This window comes from Capra hircus, chromosome 19, assembly GCF_001704415.2.
Source record: "Capra hircus breed San Clemente chromosome 19, ASM170441v1, whole genome shotgun sequence".
Lineage (NCBI taxonomy): Eukaryota > Metazoa > Chordata > Mammalia > Artiodactyla > Bovidae > Capra > Capra hircus.
In genome coordinates this window covers 24662561-24688738 of record NC_030826.1, presented here as the reverse complement: position 1 = coordinate 24688738, position 26178 = coordinate 24662561, and the positions used below count along the sequence as shown (strand labels likewise).

The window sequence follows — 26178 nt, the reverse complement described above, 5'->3', positions numbered from 1 at the left end:
GACCTCTCTGTCATGGCGTCCGCGGGGCGTCTGCCGCCGGAGCCAGGCACTTGGCCGGGCGGCGACCTTCCCAAGATGGCGGCGACAGAGGCCACTGCGCGTAGGGGGCGGGGTTCCGCCTCCGGAGGCGGAGCAGTAGGCAGAAGGGTTGGGCTAGCGAGCGGGCTGCTTCCGAAGTTGGCAGCCCCAGCGCGCCTGCGCGGAGCGGCCCTGCGCGCTGTGAGGCTGTGGCGGGGGAAGGCACCGGTGGGGCCGACGGGCGGGTTGAAGGAGGGAAGCGGGCGAGCGAAGTCCCAGTGCGCGCCGCGGCGGCACGGGTACCCTCCCCTTCCGGGCGTGAGGCACTGTGAGGAAAGCTGAAGCGAGCGGACTCGCACCGGCAGCGAGGCGCCGCTACCGCCGCCACAGCCCAGCCTCCCTCGGCTTCGGCGCTCCCGTCTTGGGGGCCCGGGTTCCTCAGCACACCCAGCTCCAGCAGCTCCGGAGCCTGTGCCCAGTCCTTCGGAAGCCCCGGCGCCAGCCCGGGCCCTTGGCGGGGAGGATGACGGAGCTGCAGTCGGCACTGCTACTGCGAAGACAGCTGGCAGGTGAGCGAGCGGGCGGCTGGGCGGCGGGCCGGGCCGCGATCGCGGCGAGCAGCTGCCCGCTTCTCCCCTCCTCCCGGGCGCTCCCGGGCTGGCGGGCCGGACGGTTGAGGGGAGCGGCAGGCTCCGGCGAGATCGGGCGCGGGCCTGCGAGAGTGGGGAGCCCGGGCGCCGGTTCGGGCCGGGCCCATCACTTCTTCCCCGGCTTTCCGAGGGTGTTGGGGGCGGGGGCGCGCCCCAGCCTCGGCCCCCGGACGGGGCCTGGCACCCCCAGGGAGGGAGAGGAGCCTGTCCCCTCCCCCACTGTTCGGTGGGACGTTGCGGGGGAGGGGCTGTGGGTACCCTGTCCCGGCGGACCCTCCCTGGAGGGGCGGGTCCGGGCTCAGGTGCGCCCGAGACCGCTGGACCTCCCGAGGCAGGTAGAACATCTGGGCCCTGCTGGCTGCGCGTCGCAGGCTCGGCTGTCCGAGCCGCGGGCGGGCAGCCGTGGGCAGGGTGGGCGAGAGGAACTGGCCGCGGGGCGGGTAGGTGAGGCGCGCCAAACTTCTGCCCAGGCAGCGCCGGGTCCGCGTAGTTGTGGCGGACAACAAAAGCGCCGGCCTCTGCGGCCTGGTTGCTGGCGCACGGGGTCTGAGAGCCCGGCGGGGCGCGGGACGCCGCCTCGCCTGCCTCCGCCTGGCACGGGCTCCGGCTGCGCCGCCCGGCTGGGGGAGGGTAGGAGCGGGCCGAGCCGAGAGCCGCTCGCTGGCCAGCTCGGGGCTTTGTGCTCCGAGCGATTCCGGCTCCTGTGCAGGCCTGCGGGGCCCCGGGGCTGCGGCCCGCGGGCTCTGGCTTGGGGCGGCGGCCGGGTCTGCCTCCCCAGAGGTGCCTGCGTCCCCCCTCCCCCATTGTCCCGGCCTCCGGCCGTTTGCGGCTTCCAGGTTGACTTTTTAGGGGGTTGGCTCCGACTCTGCTAGGACTGTGTGAGCGGAGCATGCGCACTGGAGACGTACGTGTGCGGAGTGGAAGAGGGGGAGGCGGGTTGGTGGCTTCACAATGCCTCCCCACGTGCTGCCAGATTTAAAGAGAAATGAACCAGCAGTTACCTTCTGCTGCCCAACGCCCGGCGGCTGTCCTTCTCGATTCTGCCGGATCTTCACCTCTCAGCTCTACCACCAGAGGCCCTGAGCCCTCGGCAGAACCTAGAGGGCTGGAATGGACATCTGTTTTTGCAATAGGTTTACAAAGAGTTTGAGGTGCTGGTTAAATCACCTTTGTGACTTAAGGAAAAGGTTGTCAGGGACTGTTACAGGTTGTATAATTAGGTTTATTATTAGACCATGAGCAAGCAGGTTTGGACACATACTAAAGTTCTGGATGGTCAGGGGGAGTGATCTGGAGTGAATAGAGAAGTTCTGGTGATCTCTGTGTCCATCGCAAATAATGTATTGGACAAGCACTGAATGAATAACAACTTTATTGTATCTTGTAGTTGCAAACACAGCTTACTGTTCTGTGTATTTTTTTTTTTTTTTTGGTTTGTTTTGGTGGAAGGAATTAAGATGTTCTTTTGTCTCCCTAAGAATTCCTTAATCAGAATAAGTTTTAAATTATGTGGTGAACTATTAAACAGTATTAAAAGTATTAAAACAGTACTCAACTCTTACATAATGGGAAAGGTGTGTGTGTGTGTATATATATATTTAAAGGTGTAAAAGAAGCAGTTGCTATGAAAGTAAAGTATGACTAATAACTGTTAGCAGTAGCAGTATTTCAAAATTCTTTCCAACCTACTTGTAAACAGACTCTAAATTTTGATAGCCAGTTGGTTCAGTTTTGCACTCTTAAAGATTAATCCCAAATATTGATTATAAAGACATTTTCCAAAATGCTTTCTTAATGGATGACTTTTTGTTTATGCTTTAAGGTGGAGGACAGAATGATTTAGTTTGTAATCTTTCATGCCTTATTATAAAATTGCTTAGCTGCAGATTACTTTTCTTGCCTTCTAGTTCAGAAACAAGGACTGTTGTTAATATTTTCTTAAGTTTTTGAAGGATATTAATTAACATACTCAGAATGTATGAAGTAGGCCAAGGCCAGTGCATTAAGGGAAATGTGAAAATATCAAGTTTATTGGAAAGACTTGATAACTACATACTGAAATAAAAGCCCTGTTTAGGCTTTAGTTGTACATTGTTTGAGCTTTTTGGTTCTTCAGATATCATTTGAAAACAGGAAAAATGGTAAACTGTAATCTCTTAAAATCATTTAGAGTGAACTTTTGGAAGACTTAATAATAAATGCTTTAAAAATCTTGTAATGTATTGAACTGAGTAGACACTCAAACCTAAGCCGTTCTAGGTGGTAGAATTTTGGAAACTTACAACAGTGGCCAACAGTGGTTAGTTTACTAAGCCCCTAGTCTGCCAGTCCTTAGGATTTTACTTCATTACTTGAGGGGAGAATTTATTTTGTGGGTGTGTTTTGTTTTGTTGGTTATTGTAATGAAGAACCCGGTTACTTTGAGAGTGAAGTGGAATGGTTCCTTGGGTTGCAGTTGCTGTGGTGCAGGCCTATATACTATGTAATAGAATGTTTAGCAGTGTTCTTGGCCGCTACCCACCAGATGCCAGTAGTATACCTTCTCAGTTGTGACAACCAGGAATGTCTCTTGCCAGATGTCCCCCGAGGGACAAAGTCATCCGAGGTCGAAAAACCTCGGGTTTAAGGTGTTTCGGTTAAGACCAGAATGGCCGTTGTGAAGCAAGTAAGAAATAGATTCATGAAATCAGATAGGTTGTATTTCTTTGTGGGTATTATTAGACTATGACTTACTGCTTTGCAAATTCAGCAGTCACAGTTCAGCTTTTGCAGTGCATAATGCTAAATACTAAGAAATCCCGCAGCGAAAGAGATGATTTAAAATTTTCAAAAAGGTATAAGCACTGGTTAAAAATACAAAGAGTATAGAAAAGGTATCATCTTTCCACCCTTGACCTAGCCTACTTTTTTTTTTTCCCAGAAGCAACCATCATTGATAGTTTCTTGTGTGTTTCGGTTCAGTTCAGTCGCTCAGTCGTGTCCAACTGTGACCCCATGGATTGCAGCACACCATGGGGTCTTGTGTGTTTATATGGGCTAATGTTTACTGAGGACTAGTATGTACCTGGAATTGTGCTGAGAGCTTTATGTATATATCTCATTTAATCCTCCTAATAAGGAAATTGAGGCTAAGAGAGTTTAAATTACTTATCCAAGGTCACACAGGCAGTAAGTGGTGCTGCTCTATTCATATTCAGGACCTTCCTGTTAGAGGCTTTATTTTTAATTTGCAGCGTTGTCTTCCAGGGAGCAGCAATTTAATATAACTGTGAAATACGGTTTTATACGCACAAAATAATGCACTCTACAATCTAAATGATATTCTTAAGGTAATCATAAAAGGATGTTTTAGCCATTATTAGTTTAGGAGCAGCATTCTGCAGAATGTCATAGGTTGAAAGCAGCACTAAGCTTTTTGCTGTTAGCAGTTAACTTGGGGAAAATGAATTGGTCTTATTCCCTACTGTAACCATACTAACTTTTACTTTATGACAAGCATTTATAAAGAACAAGAGAATCTTATTTTTTAAGATCACTTGAGGTTTTTTAACATTGACAACATAGATTTTCAGTAGTTGCTTTCTCATAGGTACCTGTCATTCCAAAACTGGGAAGAAGAATCTCTTTATGCAGTAACAATAAATAAATTGAACTCCTTTTATCGTAGAAAGTTTGATTGTATATTTTAAAGTAATCTGGAACATTCCCGTATCTCCTTGGCTACCCATGTAAGTAGGTTGTGATGAATTATATGTGTTTCTCAGACTTAATGTGCAACAAAATCACATGGGAGTATGTTAAAAATACAGATTCCTGGCTTTACCTCCACAGAATCTTAGTCTACATGTCCAGATGGGGCCCAACAAAGCCAAGTCTTTAAAGCAGTTTTTTTTTGTTGACTGTGAAACTGTGTTCTGAACCCCACACTTCAACAGTTTCCCTAAGCTATTTTGTCATCCCTCTGGAGGGCCTTCTGCAAGTAGTCCTGTTCCTAGTTTTTGTGGGGTGCTGTGTTTCGTTACCGTGGTGTTCATAGGATATTGAAAGAATGGTGTTTAAAAGGAGGAATTAGATTTAATATTTCTTATTGGCCTTTCTAGAATGTATTGGCACTGTGACATAAAATTTCATTAGTAATCTTAAACAAGAAAAAATAGAGTATTGATTATTGAAAGGGACCACCCTAGTGGTAGAAGAATCTAAGGTGATGAGCACAATATTAATATTCTTAATGGTTGTAAACTCACATATTTAGAAATGGAAGAAAAGCCTAAAAGTAAGCCTTATATTGCATCAAATTACTATTTATTTTAATAGAGTTTGGGGAATTTTTAATTCCAGAAATCATTACACTGTTCCAGATACAATGCAGCTACTATATGCTGTCAGAAAAAAAGTATAAACCAAACAAACATTGTGGTTGAAGAAGGGATGTTAGATGACTTATAATCCCTGTAGCCAAGGGGGAGCATCCAGGAATTGAGCATCTAATGTTATGTTACAGAATCGTCCTTCAAAATATATACATATATTAAGTCATTATGTGTATATCTTACATACAGTGTTATGTGTCAATTCTATCTCAGTAAAGCTGGAAGGATAATCTTTAATTCTTGACATTAAGGAGTAAATATTTTAAGTTATAACTTCTGTTGCTCAGTGAATATTTTTGATATATAATGCAATTTAGTGTTTTATAAGTATTGGTAGTTTAAAATAAATGGTAGCTTAATTTTAAATTTAGAATGAAACATACTTTCTATATATTGTGTAACAGTTGATCTCACTTTCTCAAGTACTACTGAATACATCAAAATGTTGAGGTAAACATTTGTTTACCTATAATTTGTACATATTAGTTTATTAGTATAATCTGTAGTTACTGTAAAGTAGTACTAAAGTATATGGTTTTATTATATAGTTTATATAAGTTAATATACTGTATATTTGGTGATATGTGTGTATATAATGGTGATGTTGTGTATGTTAGTCGCTTAGTTGTTTCCGACTCTTTGCAACCCCATGGACTGTAGCCCGCCAGGGTCCTCTCTCTGTGGAATTCTCCAGGCAAGAATCCTGGAGTGGGTTGCAGTTTCCTTCTCCAGGGAATCTTCCTGATCCAGGGTTAGAACCCCCGTCTCCTGCATTGCAGGCAGATTTCTTATCATCTGAGCTATAGGGAAGTCCCAAACATGCCTTAAGTATTAATAGAGTGATACCGAGTATGGAAAATATAAAAATCCTTTCACTACTTCAATATTATTGTTGCTTTTTGACTTTTCAGATGAAGCGTGTTTGCAGGTATCAAGATTTTCAATCTTTGGGTTATTTGATCTTGTTTACTTTAGTGCAGATTTTATTGAGCAGGGATACTAGTTTATTGTAAATTGTAGCAGGCTATGCTTTTGCTTCAAGCAAATAAAATGCTAAGCATTCTTTTGTTTAATGAACTGACTTCAATTTAGGATGAAGAAATTTTCATTTCTAGATTACTGAGAAGTATTTTTGTTAGAATTTAAAACACTAGTTGACCTCCAAAAATCTGTTGAACAGCAACTTTCACTGGTTTGTAGGAAATAACTTTTCAGAGAAGAAAGCATAATATTAATAAATGCTTATGGAACCATTCTGGCCAAGCGGACATGGTTATATCTGGTTGAAGGCATTTCAACTACAGAAAATTACAAATAAGAAAAAGCAAATATTTTGCAAATTTTGGTAATGAACATGAATTTTTGGTATGAACAGATAAATGAGGGGATAAGAATAAAGTGCATCTTTAGGAAATAAGATGTTATCTCTCTCTTTCTCTGTGTGTGTGTGTATGTATTTATATGTGTGTGTGTATATATATATATGTTAAAATATAGCATTACAATTTTTTTTGCACTAGTTCAAGATACTATTAGACTAATTCAGGTAAATCAGATTTTGTTTTTCTAGCTGTGTCATGCTTGTAGAATCTTAGTTCCCTGACCAGGGATTGAACCTGTGTCCTTGGCAATGAACGTGCAGATCCTGGCCACTGGACAGCCAGGGAATTTCCTAAGTCATTTTTTTTTTTTTTTAATCAGTGCTGTTCCCTTGATAGAGTTTGGCCCTCAGAGAAACTGCTAGGAAAAATTCTGTAATTTATTGCTGTTGCAGTAGAGATGTGTACTTCTCTTTATGATGTTAAGTCCTAGAAAATTTTTGAAGTCAATTTTTGTAAGTAGAAATGTTTACCTTTTATTAAATGTGTTTATGCTTTTAATTATATTATCAATTTTCTATTCTTATATAAGATGTATTTTAACTAAGAGTTTATGTTTCAAGACAAAGTAATTCTAGACAAGGTAGACATGGCACCAAAAGCATGATCTATACAAGGGAGTATTGGTAAACTGGACATCGTCAAAATAAAAAAACTTCTGTTTGTGAAACACAAAAGAAAAAGCAGACTGCAGACTGGAAGAACAAAATTACAGACTATCTGACAGAGGATTGTTCTAGAAAATATAGACCTCTTCAAAACTCAACTGTAAAAGAAAATGAACAGTCTGTTTAGAAAATGGGCAAAAGACATGTACAGACATTTCAGCTGGTAAATAAGCAAATAAAAAGATGTTCAACATCATTAAATACCAGGGAAATGTAAATTGAAACCACTGAGGTATCACCACATACCTATTTAGAACAGCTAAATTAAAACAAGTTAACACCACATGCTGGACAAGAGAAGCAGAAAAACTTCATCTCTCACATGTTGCTGGTGGGGATGTAAAATGGTACTGCCGCTATGGAAACAGTTTGCAGTTTCTTGTAAGACTAAATATACACTTACCATACAACCCATCAAGTACACACTTGGGCATTTATTTCAGAGAAATGGAAACGGATATCCTCATAAAAACTTACCTGCAAATGTTCATAGTAGCGTTATTAGCAATAACTGGAAGCAACGCAGATGTCCTTCAGTGGGTGAATAAGCCGTGGTACATCCGTACTGTGGAATATACTACTCAGAAATAACTGTTGATACACAAAACAACTTTGTTGATCTCAAGGGAATTATGCTGAATGAAAAAAAGCTAATCTCAAAAGGTTGCATATTCTGTGATTCCATTTATATAAAATTCTTTTTTTGATGTAAAAAATATAAAATTGACAGTCAGCCATTTTCCAGTGTATGGTTCAGTAGTGTTAAGTTTATTCAGTGTTGTGAAAAAAAAAAAACCCTCCATAACTCTTTCATTTTGAAAAACTGAAATTCAGTAAGCAAATCTCCCTTTCCACTTTGATCCCAGCCGCTGCTAACCACCGTTTTATGTTTACAGTTTCTCTGCATTTGATTCATATGAGTAAATTCATATAATGTTTGTCTTTTTGTGACTGGCTTGTTAGTGTAGGGTATGTTGTAGTGTATGGCAGGATTTCCATCCTTTTGACTCTAAATAATACTCCCTTGTATGTACGTATACTGCATTTTGTTAATCCACTCATCTGTAGGTGGATTTGGGTTGCTTTCATCTCCTGTGATTATTGCTGCCATGTACATGGGTGTGAGATATCTCTTCAGAACCCTGCTTTCAATTCTTTTGAATATATAGCTGGAAGTGGGTTTGCTAGTTCATGTGATAGTTCTGTTTTTTAAAAATAAACTTAACTTTTAGAACAGTTTTATTTTTTATTTTATTTTTTAAGTTAATTTCATTTCTTGGCCATGCCGCGAAGCTTGTGAAATCTTAGTTCCCTGACCAGGGATTGAACCTGGACTCTGGCAGTGAAAACGCTGAGTCCTAACCACTGGACAGCCAGGGAATTCCCTTTGGAGCAGTTTTAGATTCACAGCAATCTCTCTGTTCTATTTTTCCATTGTCCTATACAACTGTATATCAAAATAAAAAATTTTAAAAAGCCACTTGTAACCAGAGCATTTTTATCGGTCTTTTTTCATGTAAAGAAGTCCTGTTTATTAATAAACTTACTATCATACTTAGATAAGCCTGCAGTGTGCCTGCAGTGCCACCTGCGATCTGGGAGACCTGGGGTTGGATTCCCAGGGTTGGGAAGGTTCTCCTGGAGAAGGGAAAGGCTACCCCCCCCCACCCCTGGTATTCTGGCCTGGACTCCGTGGGGTCACAAAGAGTCCTGACAGGACTGAGACTTTCACATCATACTTAGAAATGTAGCAACATAGTTGCCATATTAACACTTTCAAGGAATAGGAAGCTGCAATTGAATGAAATCTGTAGTTTGAGGTAGAAATTCCACCTTAATTTTAAATAATCTTTGTTTAAACTTCTTGTACTATTGTTTGGAAAATGGGAGAAAGGATCACTATAAAAGCTCATTTATTGAGCACTTCTGTTTAGTTGCATTGAGAAACACGGAATGCGAAAGATAATTGACCTGGTATTCTTGCCTTGAGGTGCTACATTTAATAGGCATTGATGGACATGTAAACAAAATTATAATGCTGTCAGTTCAGTTCAGTCCCTCAGTCGTGTCCTACCCTTTGCGACCCCATGGGCTGCAGCACGCCAGGCCTCTGTCCATCACCAACTCCCAGAGCATACCCAAACTCAGGTCCATTGAGTCGGTGATGCCATCCAACCATCTCATCCTCTGTTGTCCCTTTCTCCTCCTGCCCTCAATCTTTCTCAGCATCAAGGTCTTTTCCAATGAGTCAGTTCTTCGCATCAGGTGGCCAAAGTATTGGAGTTTCACCTTCAGCATCAGTCCTCCCAGTGAACACCCTGGACTGATTTCCTTTAGGATGGACTGGTTGGATCTCCTTGCAGTCCAAGCGACTCTCAAGAGTCTTATCCAATACCATAGTTCAAAAGCATCAATTCTTCAGTGCTCAGCTTTCTTTCTAGTCCAGCTCTCACATCCATACATGACTACTGGAGAAACCATAGCTTTGACTAGACGGACCTTTGTTGACAAAGTAATGTCTCTGCTTTTTAATATGCTATCTAGGTTGGTCATAACTTTCCTTCCAAGGAGTAAGCGTCTTTTAATTTCATGGCTGGAGTCACCATCTGCAGTGATTTTGGAGCATAAGAAAATGAAAGTCTCACTTGTTTCCATTGTTTCCCCATCTCTTTGCCATGAAGTGATGGGACTGGATGCCATGATCTTCGTTTTCTGAATGTTGAGTTTTAAAGCCAACTTTCTCACTCTCCTCTTTCACTTTCATCAAGAGGCTCTTTAGTTCTTCACTTTCTGCCATAAGGGTGGTGTCATCTGCATATCTGAGGTTATTGATATTTCTCCCAGCAATCTTGATTCCAGCTTGTGTTTCATCCAGCCCAGCATTTCTCACAATGTACTCTGCATATAAGTTAAATAAGCAGGGTGACAATATACAGCCTTGACGTACTCCTTTTCCTATTTGGAACCAGTCTGTTGTTCCATGTCCACTTCTAACTGTTGCTTCTTGACCTGCATACAGATTTCTCAAGAGGCAGGTCAGGTGGACTGGTATTCTCCTTTCTTTCAGAATTTTCCACAGTTTATTATGATCCACACAAAGACTTTGACATAGTCAATAAAGCAGAAATAGATGCTTTCATTGAACTCTCTAGCTTTTTTGATGATCCAGTGGATGTTGGCAATTTGATCTCTGGCTCCTCTGCCTTTTCTAAATCCAGCTTGAACATCTGGAAGTTCATGGTTCACGTACCTTTGAAGCTTGGCTTGGAGAATTTTGAGCATTAGTTTGCTAGCATGTGGAGAAGGCAATGGCAACCCACTCCAGTACTCTTGCCTGGAAAATCCCATGGACGGAGGAGCTTGGTAGGCTGCAGTCTGGTAGGGTTGCTAAGAGTCGGACACGACTGAGCAACTTCACTTGCGCTTTTCACTTTCATGCATTGAAGAAGGAAATGGCGACTCACTCCAGTGTTCTTGCCTGGAGAATTCCAAAGGTGGTGGAGCCTGGTGGGCTGCCGTCTGTGGGGTCGCACAGAGTCAGACACAACTGAAGTGACTTAGCAGCAGTTGCTAGCATGTGAGATGAGTGCAGTTGTGCAGTAGTTTGAACATTCTCTGGCGTTGCCTTTCTTAGGAATTGGAGTGAAAACTGACCTTTTCCAGTCCTGTGGCCACTGCTGAGTTTTCCAAATTTGCTGGCATATTGAGTGCAACACTTTAACAGCATTATCTTTTAGGATTTGAAATAACTGGAATTCCATCACCTCCACTAGCTTTGTTCATAGTGATGCTTCCTAAGGCCCATTTGACTTCACATTCCAGGATGTCTGGCTGTGGGTGAGTGATCACACCATCGTGATTATCTGGATCATAAACATCTTTTTTGTACAGTTCTTCTGTATATTCTTCCCCCCTCTTTTTAATATCTTCTGCTTCTGTTAGGTCCATACCATTTCTGTCCTTTATTGAGCCCATCTTTGCATGAAATATTCCCTTGGTATCTCTAATTTTATTGAGGAGATCTCTAGTCTTTCCCATTCTATTATTTTCCTCTATTTCTTTGCCCTGATCACCTAGGAAGGCTTTCTTATCTCTCCTTGCTATTCTTTGGATCTCTGCACTCAAATGGGTATATCTTTCCTTTTCTCCTTTGCTTTTCACTTTTCTTCTTTTCACAGCTATTTGTAAGGCCTCCTCAGACAGCCACTTTGCTTTTTTGCATTTACTTTTCTTGGGGATGGTCTTGCTCCCTGTCTCCTGTATAATGTCACGAACCTCCATCCATAGTTGATCAGGCACTCTGTCTATCAGATCTAGACCCTTAAGTCCATTTCTCACTTCCACTGTATAATCATAAGGGATTTGATTTAGGTCATATCTGAATGGTCTAGTCGTTTTCCCTCATTTCTTCAATATAATGCTGTATAAGTACATAAACACAAGTGGAAGGAGGAGAAAGATGAGGAAGGAGTATTAATATGGGAGGGTACAGTGAAGTTGGGAAATCATAGGGAAAGAGCTATATTTTGGATATAGCAGAATCAAGATTTCACTTCTTTAAGAGTATTAACTTAAATATTTAAAAATTCTTGGCATTTATCAGTATAGAAAAATTAGTTATTAGAACTACTTGGCATGACAGAAATCTAATGTTGAGAGACTTAAAACAAATAGGTGTTTGGAAATGCCGGGCTGGATGAAGCACAAACTGGAATCAGGATTGCCGGGAGAAATATGAATAACTTCAGATATGCAGATGATACCAACCTTATGGCAAAAAGGGAAGAGGAACTAAAGAGCCTCTTGATGAAAGTGAAAGAGGAGAGTGAAAAAGTTGGCTTTAAAACTCAACATTCTCAACGAACTCAACAAACTCAACGAAGATCATGGCATCCGGTCCCATCACTTCATGGCAAAGAGATGGGGAAACTGACAAACTTTTATTTTCTTGTAGTCAAATTTTTATTTTCTTGTAGTCAGAATCACTACAGATGGTGACTGCAGCCATGAAATTAAAAGACGCTTGCTCTTTGAAAGAAAAGCTATGACTAACCTAGATAGCATATTAAAAAGTAGAGACATTACTTTGTCAACAAAGGTCCGTCTAGTCAAAGCTGTGGTTTTTCCAGTAGTCATGTATGATTGGAAAAGTTGGACTGTGAAGAAAGCTGAGCACAGAAGAATTGATGGTCTTGAACTGTGGTATTGGAGAAGACTCTTGAGAGTCCCTTAGACTGCAAGGAGATCTAACCAGTCAGTCCTAAAGGAAATCAGTCCTGAATATTCATTGGAAGGACTGATGTTGAAGCTGAAACTCCAATACTTTGGCCACCTGATGCGAACAACTGATTTATTAGAAAAGACCCTGATGCTGAGAAAGATTGAAGGTTGGAGGAGAAAGGGATAACAGAGGATGAGATGGCTGAATGACATCACTGACTCAATGGGCACGAGTTTGGGTATACTCTGGGAGTTGGTGATGGACAGGGAGGCCTGGTGTGCTGAAGTCCATGGGGTCGCAAAGAGCTGGACATGACTGAGCGACTGAACTGAATTGATAACCCTATTGAAGATTTCCAAGAAAAGAGTCTGGACACAGCTTTCGAGGGATGGCAGTAATTTGTAATTTAAGAAATTTTGTATAGAACCTGTCTGCTTGCTTACTTCACGAGTATATAAAAGTGGAAGGAGGACAGAAAGGAAACAAGTCACTCTTCATGATCTTAGGACTTTCCATATGTGGTCAAATTCAGTTCTTATGGCAAATCTTTGGAGTAAACATCACTTTCTGAGATAAGGAAATTGAGGTTCGGGGCTTCCCTGGTGGCTCAGAGGTAAAGATTCCACTTGCTATGCAGGAGACGCAGGTTTAATCCCTCCGTCGGGAAGCTCCCCTGAAGGAGGGAATGGCAACCCCACTTCAGTATTCTTGCCTGGAGAAGTGCATGGACAGAGGAGCCCGGCAGGCTTCAGTCCACAGAGTGGCAACTGAACAACTGAGCACAATTGAGGTTTTTATTATGTCCGGTATTCCCTGGAGCTAACCCTGATGGAGCTGGCTGGCAGAAATAGATCTGCTAATGAAATTGAAACCCTTTCCTTACCAGTGGTTTCTTTAACATTTGGGGCTTCTTATACTCCTTTGAGAATCTAGTAAGCGTTAGAGCTTCCCTTAGAAAAGGCACACACAGTTTTGGGTATAATTTTAGAGGATTTTCTGATCTCTTGAGTGAGACTTCTGCACATGTAATGCTGTCTCTTACATCATTCATTCAGCAAATTTGATGACCGTTTTGTGTGTTATATAGTGATGCCAAATGAATAAATTATTCTTGTATTCCAGAAACTCATAGTCTATAGAAAATTCCATCAGAGGGCTGCTTTAGAACACTGTGCTAGAGGAAGTCAGGGAATGTTTGCTTCTACCTAGAGGGCTTTGAGGGAGTTGGTGGCATTTGTGCTTGACTTGTAAAGGATATGTAAAATTTGATCACGTAAACTTAAGAAGTATTTAAGGCTGAGAGAGAAGCGCAAGCCAGGTAGAAGTCTTGCGCTGAAAACAATTCACTGCGGTTGGAGTATATGATGAACCGAACTAGTAGGAAAACAGCATTTGGAAAGGTTGGTTTCATTTGTGGAAGATCATAAAGATACTGAAAAGCATAGACTTTTACCAAGGAGGGGAGAAATGATGTGTTCAAAGTGTATTGGACCAATGCTTCTCCTTATCTGTGGTGAACGACCAGGTTTAATACATTTTCCAGTTCATTATATAATGATTCTTTAAAATACAATAAACAAATTATTAGAAAAATGAAATAAAGATAGATTCTAGTCAGTACTTTATAATATTAGGTTCATCAGATAAAATGACAATCATATTGCTGTCTGAGTTTCTAAATGCTTGCTCTGGCTGACGGTCACGGACCAGTAAGTTTGGTACATTGGCACCAGTTAATGGCCCACACTTTAGCGCTGCTTTGGGCAGAGTAGAGAGTGATACCAGACTACAGTCTGTCCATAAAGACAATGATTTTTATTTTTATTAGCTGACATCGCAGATGCCTGGAAGAGTGAAACAGCAAGCAACCAATAAATATTTATTGGATGGATTAAAATTACTGCACTAGATCCACCTCCACCCCCCCCACCTGCCTCCCCGCCCCATTACTTTAGCACGTGTGAACTGAACCTTTTAAGGTAGAAAGTGAGACAATTAGAAACTTCCATAAAGTAAACATTTAGTTCCTTCTGTATGCCAGGCCCTAAGGATCCAAAGATTCGTGATACAATTCCTGGCTTCCCTGTCTAGTGGAGAGTGTCGACTTTTATCAACAAATACTGTTTGATAATTAGAGTAGAGCGTAGACTTTTATAAACAAATACTGATTGATAATTAGAATAGAGTGTAGACTTTTATAAACAAATACTGGTTGATCATTAGAATATATATACTTCATCACATTTGTATAGACATTCTTACCCTTCTTACATCTCCACCTTCACTTGTTTAAAGTATAGCTTTGACTAAATGGGGCTTCCCTGGTGACTCAGGGGTAAAGGAGCCTGAAAGGCAGGAGACCGGGGTTCAAACCCTGGGTCAGAAAGATCCCCTGGAGGAGGGCATCGCAACCCACTCCAGTATTCTTGCCTGGGAGATCCCAGGATAGAGGAGCCTGGCGGGCTACAGTCCGTGCAGCTGCAAAGAGCTGGACAGGACTTAAGTGACTGAACAACAACAACAAATGTTTTAAAATGTAACTTTTCTAATGAATGAAACGAACCTATTCATTATAGATTTGGAAAAGATAAAATGTGATACAAAGATCAACCACCCCTTTGCAGCCTCTTAACATTTGATTCTTTTCATTGCATTTTGCTTTTTTTGGTAAATTGAAATTCTGAGAGAAGAACCTTTAATATTAAGGATTTTAGTGAAAATCATGCTCTTCAAAGTAGAGTTTGTTAAAGTTCCTTTTACATACTGATTCTCTAAGAAATCTTAAAGATCAAGGAGTTCTTTTTTCCAAATTTATTTAGCAAGTAAATGACAGAAATTTTAAACTCAGATTTTAAACTCAGGTCATCTTATTACCAAGACTACTGGTTTTGATACAATGGCATGTTTAAACTTTGAAAACTTTGTGACTTTTGGAAGGAGAACTAATATTGCTCATGGCCTCACTTGATATTTTGAGATTGCCTTTCTCAACTTCTAGGCTGTAGGATTCTAAGACTAAAATATCTATTCATGGCTCATGTCAGGAGAGTTGTTACTCTGAGACTTTCCTTAATACTCTTTTACCTGTTACGATAATATTTATTTTTCGTGTTTAGCAATGCGTAGGATAGTTTATATTGTCATCACTAGCCGTCTAGGACTTCGGGCTGTGCTCACTTCTTTATTCAAACTGCTATGCACATCTGTGGTGTGGTAATTCCCCAGGGAAACACTGTATGTTTTCAGTGTCTCTTCTGGTTGGTTTTACATCTCTCCCTTAGGATTATACCTTTGCTGCAGTTTCTACCCTTAGCATTTGCTTGGTGGAAAAAGAACAAAACCGTCGTTATCCAGTTTGGTTTATATTTAACTCTTGTGGGTGCATTCGTGGCACGGGTGAGGGTGCTGTGCTTCCTGCTGCCCTCTTCAGGGCCTAAGGCGCACGGTGTGGCTCTTGGGGGAAGCAGTGCCATTGTGATAGGCCTTCCCCCTGCCACCCCTGCAATAAATATAATTTTAGAAGAGTTTTAGATTTATAGAAAAATTCTAAAAATAGAGTTCCTATATACCCTGTACCCAGATTTCCCTATTATTAACACATTACATTAGTGTGATTTGTCACAATTAATGAACCAGTATTGATAGATTATTATTAACTGAACTCCCTCTTCATTCAAATTTCCATAGTTATTTTGGGCTGTGCCATATGGCATGTGGGAATCTTAATTCCCTGACCAGGGACCGAACCTGGGGATGTCCCTGGCAGTGGAAGCATGGAGTCTCACCCACTGGACCACCAGGGAAGCCTCAGATTTCCATAGTTTTTACCTGATATACATTTTCCTGTTCTAGTTTCCCATCCAAGGTAACCACATTGCATTTAGTTGTCCTAAGTCTTGTCTGTTCTTGGAGAGTTTCTCAGTTTCCTTGTTTTCTGTGTCTTTTACAATTTTGGGGAATACCAGTCAGGTATTTTGTAGGATGTTCCTCAAATTGGAGTTGTCTAGACTGGTGTTTTCAAAAAGAATACCGCAGAGGTAAAGTGCCCTTCTCATCACATGCCCGTCCTAACCACACCACAGCACTGGCGATGGGAACCTTGACCCTTTGTTTTAGGCTGTGTTGACCAGGTTTTTCCACTGCAAAGTTACTGTTTTTCTCTTTGCCTATCTTATCTTTGCTACTCACTTATAAATTTCAGTCCCCACTCATGTGGGAAGGAAGGACTAGGCCTCACTTCCTGAAGGGGCCCCTATCTACTTACATTATTTCGAATTCATCTGTAAGGGAGATTTGTTACTCCTCCCATTTATTTGTTAATTCAATCATTTACTTAGCATGGGTTTATATATTTTATAATTGGGGGTTAAAATATGTGTTAGGCAGGGCTCTGCAGGGAAGTGGAACCAGGAGGAGGATACACAGATATATCTGTGTCATGTGATTGTAGGAACTGGCTAGTCCAAATTCTGCAGGGCTGCTTGGAAGCCTGGAGGTAAGTCTGCGTTGTAGTGCAAGTCCTAAGGCAGAGTGCTGGCAGAATTTCTCTGGGGGGAGGTCAGTCTTTTTAAGAATTATGGCCTTCAGCTGAGTGGATGAGGCCCAGTCACATTATGGAGGGTAATCTGCTTCACTGAAAGTCTGCTGATTTAAATTGTAATCTCATTTAAAGAAATAAACACCTTCACAGAGATATCTGGAGTAAGTTTGACCACATAATCTGAGTACCAGAATACTAGAGTGGATAGCCTTTCCCTTCTCCAGGGTATCTTCCCAACCCAGGGATCGAACCTGGTTCTCCTGCATTGCAGGCGGATTCTTTACCAACTGAGCTATCAGGAAAAACAGTAACTCTGCAGCGGAGAAACCTGACCAGCACAGCCTTGAATTGTAATCTCATTTAAAAAAATCACCTTCACAGAAACAATCTGGAGTAAGTTTGACCACATAATCTGAGTACCATGGCCCAAGAATGTTGACATAAGTTAGTCATCATATATGTATTTTATTCCTTCTGTCATTAATGTGGTCCCTAAATTGTTGCAGCTTTGGTCATTGGGAATTCTTTCAGGTTTGCTTCTATGTTCTTTTGACATGCACTCAGCCTTTTAGTTTTTAAGCACTTCCTTGTTTTCTGATGACTATAGGATGTGTCAGGCCTATCTTATATTTTCTCTGCCCCAGCCTTCAAGTTAGCTGTTTCTCCATGGATAGTATCCAGAAACCAAGATCTGAGCATTGAAAGTGCTCGTAGCTACTGGACTTCATTACCTTATAGGACAGAAATACACACACATACACAGATAGGTGTATTTAACTAACTTAGGTACATACATATCTATCCTGTTTCTGTATGTCTATCTATATATGTATTAAGTTACCCCTAGGTTCATACTGATGTTTCTGATTTTTAGTGATTGTGAATAAAGCTGCTGTGAACATTAATACACAGTTCAACCACCTTGAATAAATACCTAGGATACAATTGCTAATTGTATGGTAAGACTGTTTAACTTGATAAAACACTGCTAAATTGTCTTCCACCGTGGCCGTATCACACATTTTGTTTTAAACATGATACTATCCTAATGTGTTGTTCTTGATCTTTATGTATTGGTACGTAGAAACTTGTTCTTTTCAAATACAGTATGCCATTCCATGGCCAAAACAAAATTCAATTTTTATTAAAATGCTTCTTTAAATTATAAAAATATTGCATATTCATGACAAAAATATAAGTTCTACCAGAGAGAATAAAATGAAAAGTAAGTCTCCCATCCATTCACCTCCCTGCTTTTCCTCCTCCAAAGGAAATTTGTAGTTCATGCTTCTGGTTACCACGATAGTTTATAGGATACCTCTTAATTCATGACTCACTTCTCACTATGAAAGATGAAGACTTCCCTGGTGGTCCAGTGGTTAAGACTCTGCACTTCCAATGCAGGGGGCTCTGGTTCGATTCTTGGTGGAGGAACTAAGATCCCACATGTGCTGGCCTGGCCCCAAAATAAATAATTGAGACACCCCCCCCACCAAGATCCTTGAATAAATAATCCATTGAAAAGAAAGATGTAGACTTTAAACTCTAATTCCCTTTCCTGATTTTTGTTTTATATATGTAGCTCTTCTAATGGCTGGTTTTGTTAATGATTTATCTACCTTACATAAGGGCTTCCCCTGTGGCTCAGCTGGCAAAGAATCCACCTGCAATGCGGGAGACCTGGGTTCGATCCCTGGGTTGGGAAAATCTCCTGGAAAAGGGAAAGGCTACCCACTCCAGTATTCTGGCCTGGAGAATTCCATGGACTCTATAGTCCATGGGGTCGGAAAGAGCTGGACACGACTGAGCGACTTTCACTTTCACTTTACATAGGAGTTCTTGCTATGAAAGTTAAAGAAATTAGTTCACTTACTGTTCAGTGGTTTCCGTCCCCTCCATGCAGCTTTTAATTGTTTTTATATTCTCAAGTTTTATAGCATTTATATTCTTTTTTTATAACTGAAATAATGTTTTATCTAGTCTTAAAGAAGAACTAGAAAACAGCATTTATATAATTTGTCAGTGTATTCATTATAATACCAAATATGTTTTTGTACCTAACAGGTGCTGTAGTTCCAGTCATTGAAACTTTGTTAATGGAGAATCTTTAAGTATCAAAGTCTTACTTCCTTCACTTTTCACTTAGTTATTCTGGCTCATATGCAATTATTGTTTTCTCATAACCCATGTTGTCCTATTTCTAGTATTTCTTAAATTCATAGTGTATGGGAGGTGAATTTTAAGTCCTTGCGTATTGAAAAGTGCTTTTATTTTGTTCTCACATTTGATAGGTTTTCTGGGAATTGAATTCTTGAGTTGAAAATTTTTTCCCCGTGGAACTTTGATGACGTTGTTTCATTGTAGTATCCAGAATTCCTTATGAGAAGACAGTGAAGAAGAATGGCTTATGTCAGTCTAAGTATGTTGCTGTGTAGATAAATTTTGGAAGTTCTAAAGGATATTCTTCATACTTGGAGTTCTAAAATTTTACCTGTATGTGTCTCTTAAGTGCAAATGTTTTCCATTCATTGTTTTAGGCTCTCAATGGGCTCTTTTAGGCTGAAGGCTTAGGTCTGTATTTCGTTCTGAAACTTCCTTCTTGTCTTCTTTTGTCCTCGTCCACGTTCCCCTGTGTTGTGTTTCGAGCTGCTTTGCTCCACACATGCTCGTCAGGTGTTCACTCCTCTTTGTCTCCTTATTGCCATTGCCCATTTTCTGTTTTTGGTTACTATATCATGGAAAAGATGTCCTGCACTTTTTTTTTCCACATGAGTGACTTGGTCTTCAACCATGCCTGTTTTGTTTAGACTGGCCATTTTAATTTTCATTTGGCAATTGTGTTTTTAATTTACAAGAGGTTAGTCTCTGCTCCACTTTCCCAGTGAAAGTCTATTTTCTATGACAGATTTATTGAGGCTTAATTTGCATACCATAAAATCTGTTCATTTTAAGTGTACAATCAGTATGTTTAGAGTTGTGCAGCCATCCTCACAGTGTAATTTTAGAGCGTTTCTCTCACCTCAGCAAGAAACCTTACGCCCATTTGGAGACACTCCCCTTTGCCAGCCCCACATCCAGGCGACTACTAATCTACTTTCAGTCCCCCTAAACTTGCCTTTTCTAGGCATTTCATGTAAATGAGATAATAAGATGTGGGTTCTTTTGTTATGGCTTTTTTCACTTGGCATAATATTTTTAAACTGATCTGTGTTGTAGCATATGTTTCAGCATCATTTGTTAAAAACACGAAACTTTTCCTATTGAATTACCTTGGAACTTTTGTTGAAAATCTGTTGACTAACCTGTTGTAGGTCTTTGGAGACTATGTATTCAGTTGTTGTTTAGTCTCTTAAGTTGTATCTGACTCTTTGTGACCCCATGGAGTATAGCCCTCCAGGCCCCTTTGTCCGTGGGATTTCCCGGGCAAGAATATTAGAATGGGTTGCCATTTCTTCCCCATTGAAATATGTGTCTGTCCTTATGCTAGAATCACAGTTTGATTATTGCTGTGTAGTAAGCCCTAAAATCATATATTGTAAATCTTCTAACTTTGTTTTCCTTTAAAAATTAGTCTTTTAAAGGTCTTTTCAAGTCAGTTTGACAATTTCTACAGAAAAACTTACTGTGATTTTGAAGAGAATTGACATTTTAACAATATGAAGTCTTCCATGAACATAGTATATTTCTCCATTTATTTAGAGTCTTTTAAAGTTTTAGCAAGTTTGTCTTTTTTGCTGTATAGATTTTGCAGCTTTGTTAAGTGTATCCCTAAGTATTTCCTGTAGGAATACAATTGATATTTTTTCTTTTTCGTTTTAAAAAATTTTTATTGAAATGTAGTTGATTTAAAATGTTGTAGTTTCAGGTGTACAGCAAAGTGAATCCGTTACACATACAACCACTCTCTTTTAGATTCTTTTCCCATATAGGCCATTACAGAGTATAGAGTTGAGTACCCTGTGCTATATACCGTAGTTCCTTATTAGCCATCTGTTTTGTACATAGTAGTGTTCATATGTCAATCCCAGTCTCCTAGTTTATCCGCAACCCCCCCAGCCCGTAACTATAAGTTTGTTTTCTACATGTGTGACTATTTGTTTTGTAAATAAGTTTGTTTGTATCATTTTTTAAAAAAGATTCCACATATAAGTGATATCATGTATTTGTCTCTGTCTTACTTCACTTAGAGTGACAGTCTCTAGGTCCATCATGTTGTGGCAAATGGCAGCATTTCTCTTTTTTTTGGCTGAGTAATATTCCATCACACATAAGTACCACATCTTTATCCATTCCTCCGTTGATGGACATTTAACAGCTGACTCTTTTTTTGTATTTTGACCTTGAACTGTGCAGCCTTGCTGAATTACTAGATCTAGTAGCCTTTTTATATTTTCCTTAGGAGTTTTTAAATAGACAGCTGTAATCTTCACATAAATACCATTTTACTTCTTAGTCTTTATGCTTTTAAAACACTTTTTTTGCTTATGCTGGCCATGATTTGCAGTACAGTGTTGCATAGAATCAGCACAGTGGTTTCTCTTTGATTCATGCTTCTGAATCTGATCACTGTTGTGGTCCTCTGTTCTTGAATTCTTAGCTCCAGGGCTGCTGTTAGATCAGTTCTGCATTTCCATGGTTGTCATGCTGGAAGTTTTTCTCTAACTCAAACTCTGTTAGCCATTTCAATAATTTTGTAAGCACCAAAGTTCTCATTAAGCTCCTTCTCCTTAAAGCACCAAATATATTTTCTGTTTTCTGCACCCTAAACCTTGACTGATAATGTTTCTATTTACCATATGGCTTGTTCTTAGGGTCCTTGGAGACTGTTTCTTTATGGGCCAGGTAATAATTAACACTGGAGTAAAAAGATGGAATGGTCTGGTCAGTCTTCTTAATGGTTCCTTCATGATCTAATTCCACTTATGAATGAGCTGTATAGAAACTTTTTCTCTGTAGAGATTGGGAAGGCAGTATTATCTTGATGATATGGTTATATTATCTAAAGAGTGTTTTAAATAACTAACAGTGGCCCTGCCATTTAATTATAAGTTGCTTCTTTCAGTCCCTGGGTGCAAATTTTTATAAATAGTTTAATTTGGGGGAATACAGCAGAAAGTACTCCTCAAAACCAGACATTCTGTGAATGCTTTGTTACTTGTTTTGAAATGTTCAAGGTGGTATCTTGACAGCGTTGTTAGCTAGTTAGCTGAGCCATACTATAAGGGATAGGAATTTGCTCGTTTGTGTATAAGAAAGGATATCGAAAAACTTCTAGGCCTAATTTACTTTTTTTTTTAATTTTAATTTTTACTTTATTTTACTTTACAATACTGTATTGGTTTTGCCATACATTGACATGAATCCACCACGGGTGTACATGCGTTCCCAAACATGAACCCCCCTCCCACCTCCCTCCCCATAACATCTCTCTGGGTCATCCCCGTGCACCAGCCCCAAGCATGCTGTATCCTGCATCAGATATAGACTGGCTATTCGATTCTTACATGATAGTATACATGTTTCAATGCCATTCTCCCAAATCATCCCACCCTCTCCCTCTCCCTCTGAGTCCAAAAGTCCGCTATACACATCTGTGTCTTTTTTGCTGTCTTGCCTACAGGTCATCATTGCCATCTTTCTAAATTCCATATATATGTGTTAGTATACTGTATTGGTGTTTTTCTTTCTGGCTTACATCGCTCTGTATAATCGGCTCCAGTTTCATGCATCTCATCAGAACTGATTCAAATGTATTCTTTTTAATGGCTAAGTAATACTCCATTGTGTATATGTACCACAGCTTTCTTATCCATTCATCTGCTGATGGACATCTAGGTTGTTTCCATGTCCTGGCTATTATAAACAGTGCTGCGATGCTAATTTACTTTTTATCAGAGGTAGTCTTGTTCTTCAGGTAAGTATTTGAATGCTGACTTTAAATATTATTGGGCTTGGGAGACACTGTAAAAATTGTTTCTTGAACGAAGTTCATTTGTTTAGCACGGAAGATAGTTAAATTAGTAATTGCTGTGATATACTGGCTCATATAGTAGGAGTTGGGAGGAGCATTGCTGAGGAAGTACTATCCAAGCTAAGACTAAAGGATGGTTATAGGAACTAGCCAGATGTTTGAAAAGGCCAGGACAATTGAGTAAACAAAAAGAGGTCCAGAATGGCTAGGGGTGGTGCTGCCTTGCGTCAGTGAAGCCGGTTAAGCCATTGTAAGTATCCGTTGGAGTATCTTCTCTTTAGTAATAAGAGCTCGTTAAGGCTCCTTAGAAGATGTGTGTTCTACTGTCGGTGTTTTTGCTCTGTGGGTCACATGGAGCATACATATCTGCACTGTTGATACTTGGTTAGTGAGTATAGTCAGAAATTTGCTGCTACCATGTTCAGTTACAATAAATAAGATTAAATTACAGTTTTTGAGGATTGACTAAAGTCTCTGCAGTTAGTCTCTTTCTTTTTATTTTTATTAAAAAACCCAAAAAACCCACTCCCTGTTTATAGAGGGGGTGTTTAGAGTGTTTTTTGAAAATTTTTACTTATTTATTTAACTTTACTTACTCCATCACCCTCCCCTTCTCAACACTGGATGGGAGGAGTCTTAACCACTGGACTGCCAGGGAAGTGCAGGGAGTTCTTAAATGGATAGCGTTGTCTGGAATCCTCTGAAATTTTATATTCAAAATTGTACATTTAGTGGAGGGAGAGGAAGATCTGTCTCTTAATTTAGATTCTGAGGTTTGAAACCACTTGTCTGCTGATCTCCCTTTGTCCTCTCCTCCTGCAGTGAAATTAATATCAGTGTTATGGATGCCCTTAGATTGTCCTCAACACCTACCCTGCTGCACACCTACTCTCCACAGAGGTGTCTGTCTTTATTGAGCTGGGCTGGGGAGAGACCACTCCTGTCGCCACCCGTGGAGATAATGCTGTCAGCAGCAACCCTGTGGAATTCATTGAGAGTTGTGAAGATGTTCTAGAAGACTGTCCTTTTTAAGCAGCCCTTTAGGAGTAAGTGCATTTTTTGTTAGCAGTGCACATAATTCTATTTAATCAGAAAAATAATTTTTTCAACCTTAGTGGTAATTAGTTGTGTGACCATCTGATTATATTTCTTTTTTCATATCAGTTGCTAGAAATCTTGAATTAATTGAACTAGTCATTCATCGAAAACTAAGCATCTATTAGCTTGGAGCTGAAATTGTAAGCTATTAACCTTGTGAATGAAGAGGACTGTGATATGTATTTTTAATGCATTTTTTATATTACTCTTATTTCTGATTTCACTTAATGTTCCTACATTGTTTCCCTTTTTCTCATCTATTTCTAATTTATGTATTTTTGTGTTCTATGTTTCTTTGTAAAGCACTTGAGGGCAAGACAGGATATTAAGAACAAACCCTAAACATTCTGATTTAGCAACTTCCCTTTGGAAAAATGTTTTTTCTGTCCTGTTTGTTTCTCTGTGTAACAAACATATATTTTATTTGGGGGTGTTCCCATCTTTTCCCCATCTTTGCTTAGTAAAATAAACTCATCTTTTAAGGTAAAGGACCAGATATTTTTGTTTTTTAGAAATCCATGTCCCTTGCTGTAATCAGTTGCACTGGCTTGTTGGCATTGAGCATGTGTCTCAAGTAGGGTCTGATGTATTTTTAGTGAACTTTGACCTTCTCCACTTAGTATTTTCTTTGTCCTTAAAGCACTTTGTACTTGACGATGATTGTTATGTACACGTTTGCTTTTGCCTCCATGTATGATTATTAAATGTCAGTCTGCTATTAGGATCCTATTTCTTAATCCCTATTCCTGTCCTTCTCTCCTCAGTCATGTTTAATTTTTTGTAGTGATTCTGTTAAGCTACTGACAACCATGGTAACCATATGGAAGACTGGATGCTTGTATAGTTGAACAGTTATACCTGTAGTGATGTTTGATTGGTTCACAAGAACCACGATGGACAGTCTACTAGTTTGCATCAGGGTTCTTGAACTTAATTGATCCAGTTCCAAAAAATAATCACTTAAATGAAGACATCAATATATTTATTAAGTTTGTAGGAATCAAAGGAATTGAATAACCATTAGGTTCATTGATAAAATAAGGACTTAGTTTTCCATAGTTGGGCAGAAAAATTTGCTAAAATAATAGATAATTGTATTTGTCTTTAAAAAAAAAAGCTTTTTCAGGGTGAAGTTAGGGAGACCTAGCTTAGTGATAAGTAGCTTGAAAGAAAAAGACGTCTATTGATCACTCTCTGTGTTAGTCAATAAATTAGGTTATGCTGTGGTTAAAAAAACAGACTTGAAAATCGCAATGGCTTCAAACACAAATGTGTATTCCTTATTGGCTCAGGTTGACAGAGGTCTCTGCTTGTTGAGATTACTCAGTAGTAGTGCAGCCACCATCTCAAATATTGCCAGAGAGGTAGTGGTTTTCTGGATGTTTTGTTCAATTGGCAGTTAAATGCTCTGGCCAGAAGTGAATGGAGGCACTTCAGTTAGAAGTCATTGACCAACCAGTTCTAGACACGGGGCTTCTCAACCACAAGGGGGCCAAGAAATGTATGTTAATTGTATGCCTGCATGGGAAGAGAACCAGAAGTATTTGACAACAGCGTTAATGACTACTGCATTATATTACCAGCACATAATAGTACTTTGCTTGACATATAGTAGGCATTCAGAAAATATAGCTTGAATGGATGGCATTGTTCAAGTAGCTGCTAAGTTTAAATCTTTGGTCGGGATGTTAGGGAATTGCTAGAAGGTTAAAATCAACTTTAGAAGAGCTAAGTAGTCCTTTTCTCAAATTCCTACAGTTGTATTTCTTCCTCTTTAGTATCTTTTCCTCAGGCATCTTTCTTCGTTTTCTCTCTGTTCCTCCTTTCTAAATTCTTATTTAAAGTATGAGTTAAGATGAGACGAAATGGCAGCCCACTCCAGTATTCTTAGCTGGAAAATCCCATGGACAGAGGAACCTGGCCGGCTGCAGTCCATGGGGTCGCAGAGAGTCGGACACAACTGAGCGACTTCACTTTCACAGTATCTTACCTACTTTGAAGGACCATGAAAACTGAGTTTGTTGGCTGTCTAATCCATATATTTAGGATTATATCAGTTGAGGTCTGGATGTAATGTTCATACTGTTGACTTGCATTAATATTTGATGTTTATTGGATTAGTGTAAAGAATAATTTACACCTAAAGACTTTTCAGTGGGTAGAAAAGACACCTAAGATGAGAATTAAAATTAGTCTTCACAGTTATGGCAGTAAATGATACTTGTATTTTATACACATTTTTATAAAGAGAATAAAGTGG

General features: G+C 40.0%; 1 protein-coding gene across 1 annotated transcript in view; it reads left to right on the top strand.

Annotated features, from left to right (window-relative positions):
* UBE2G1 (ubiquitin conjugating enzyme E2 G1) overlaps positions 205–26178 on the top strand; it is an 88007-nt gene continuing 62033 nt past the window's right edge. The window contains exon 1 of the mRNA XM_018064440.1: positions 205–587. Within this exon, the coding sequence (XP_017919929.1) occupies positions 542–587 (46 nt within the window). The 5' untranslated portion in view covers positions 205–541. The remainder of the gene's footprint in view (positions 588–26178) is intronic.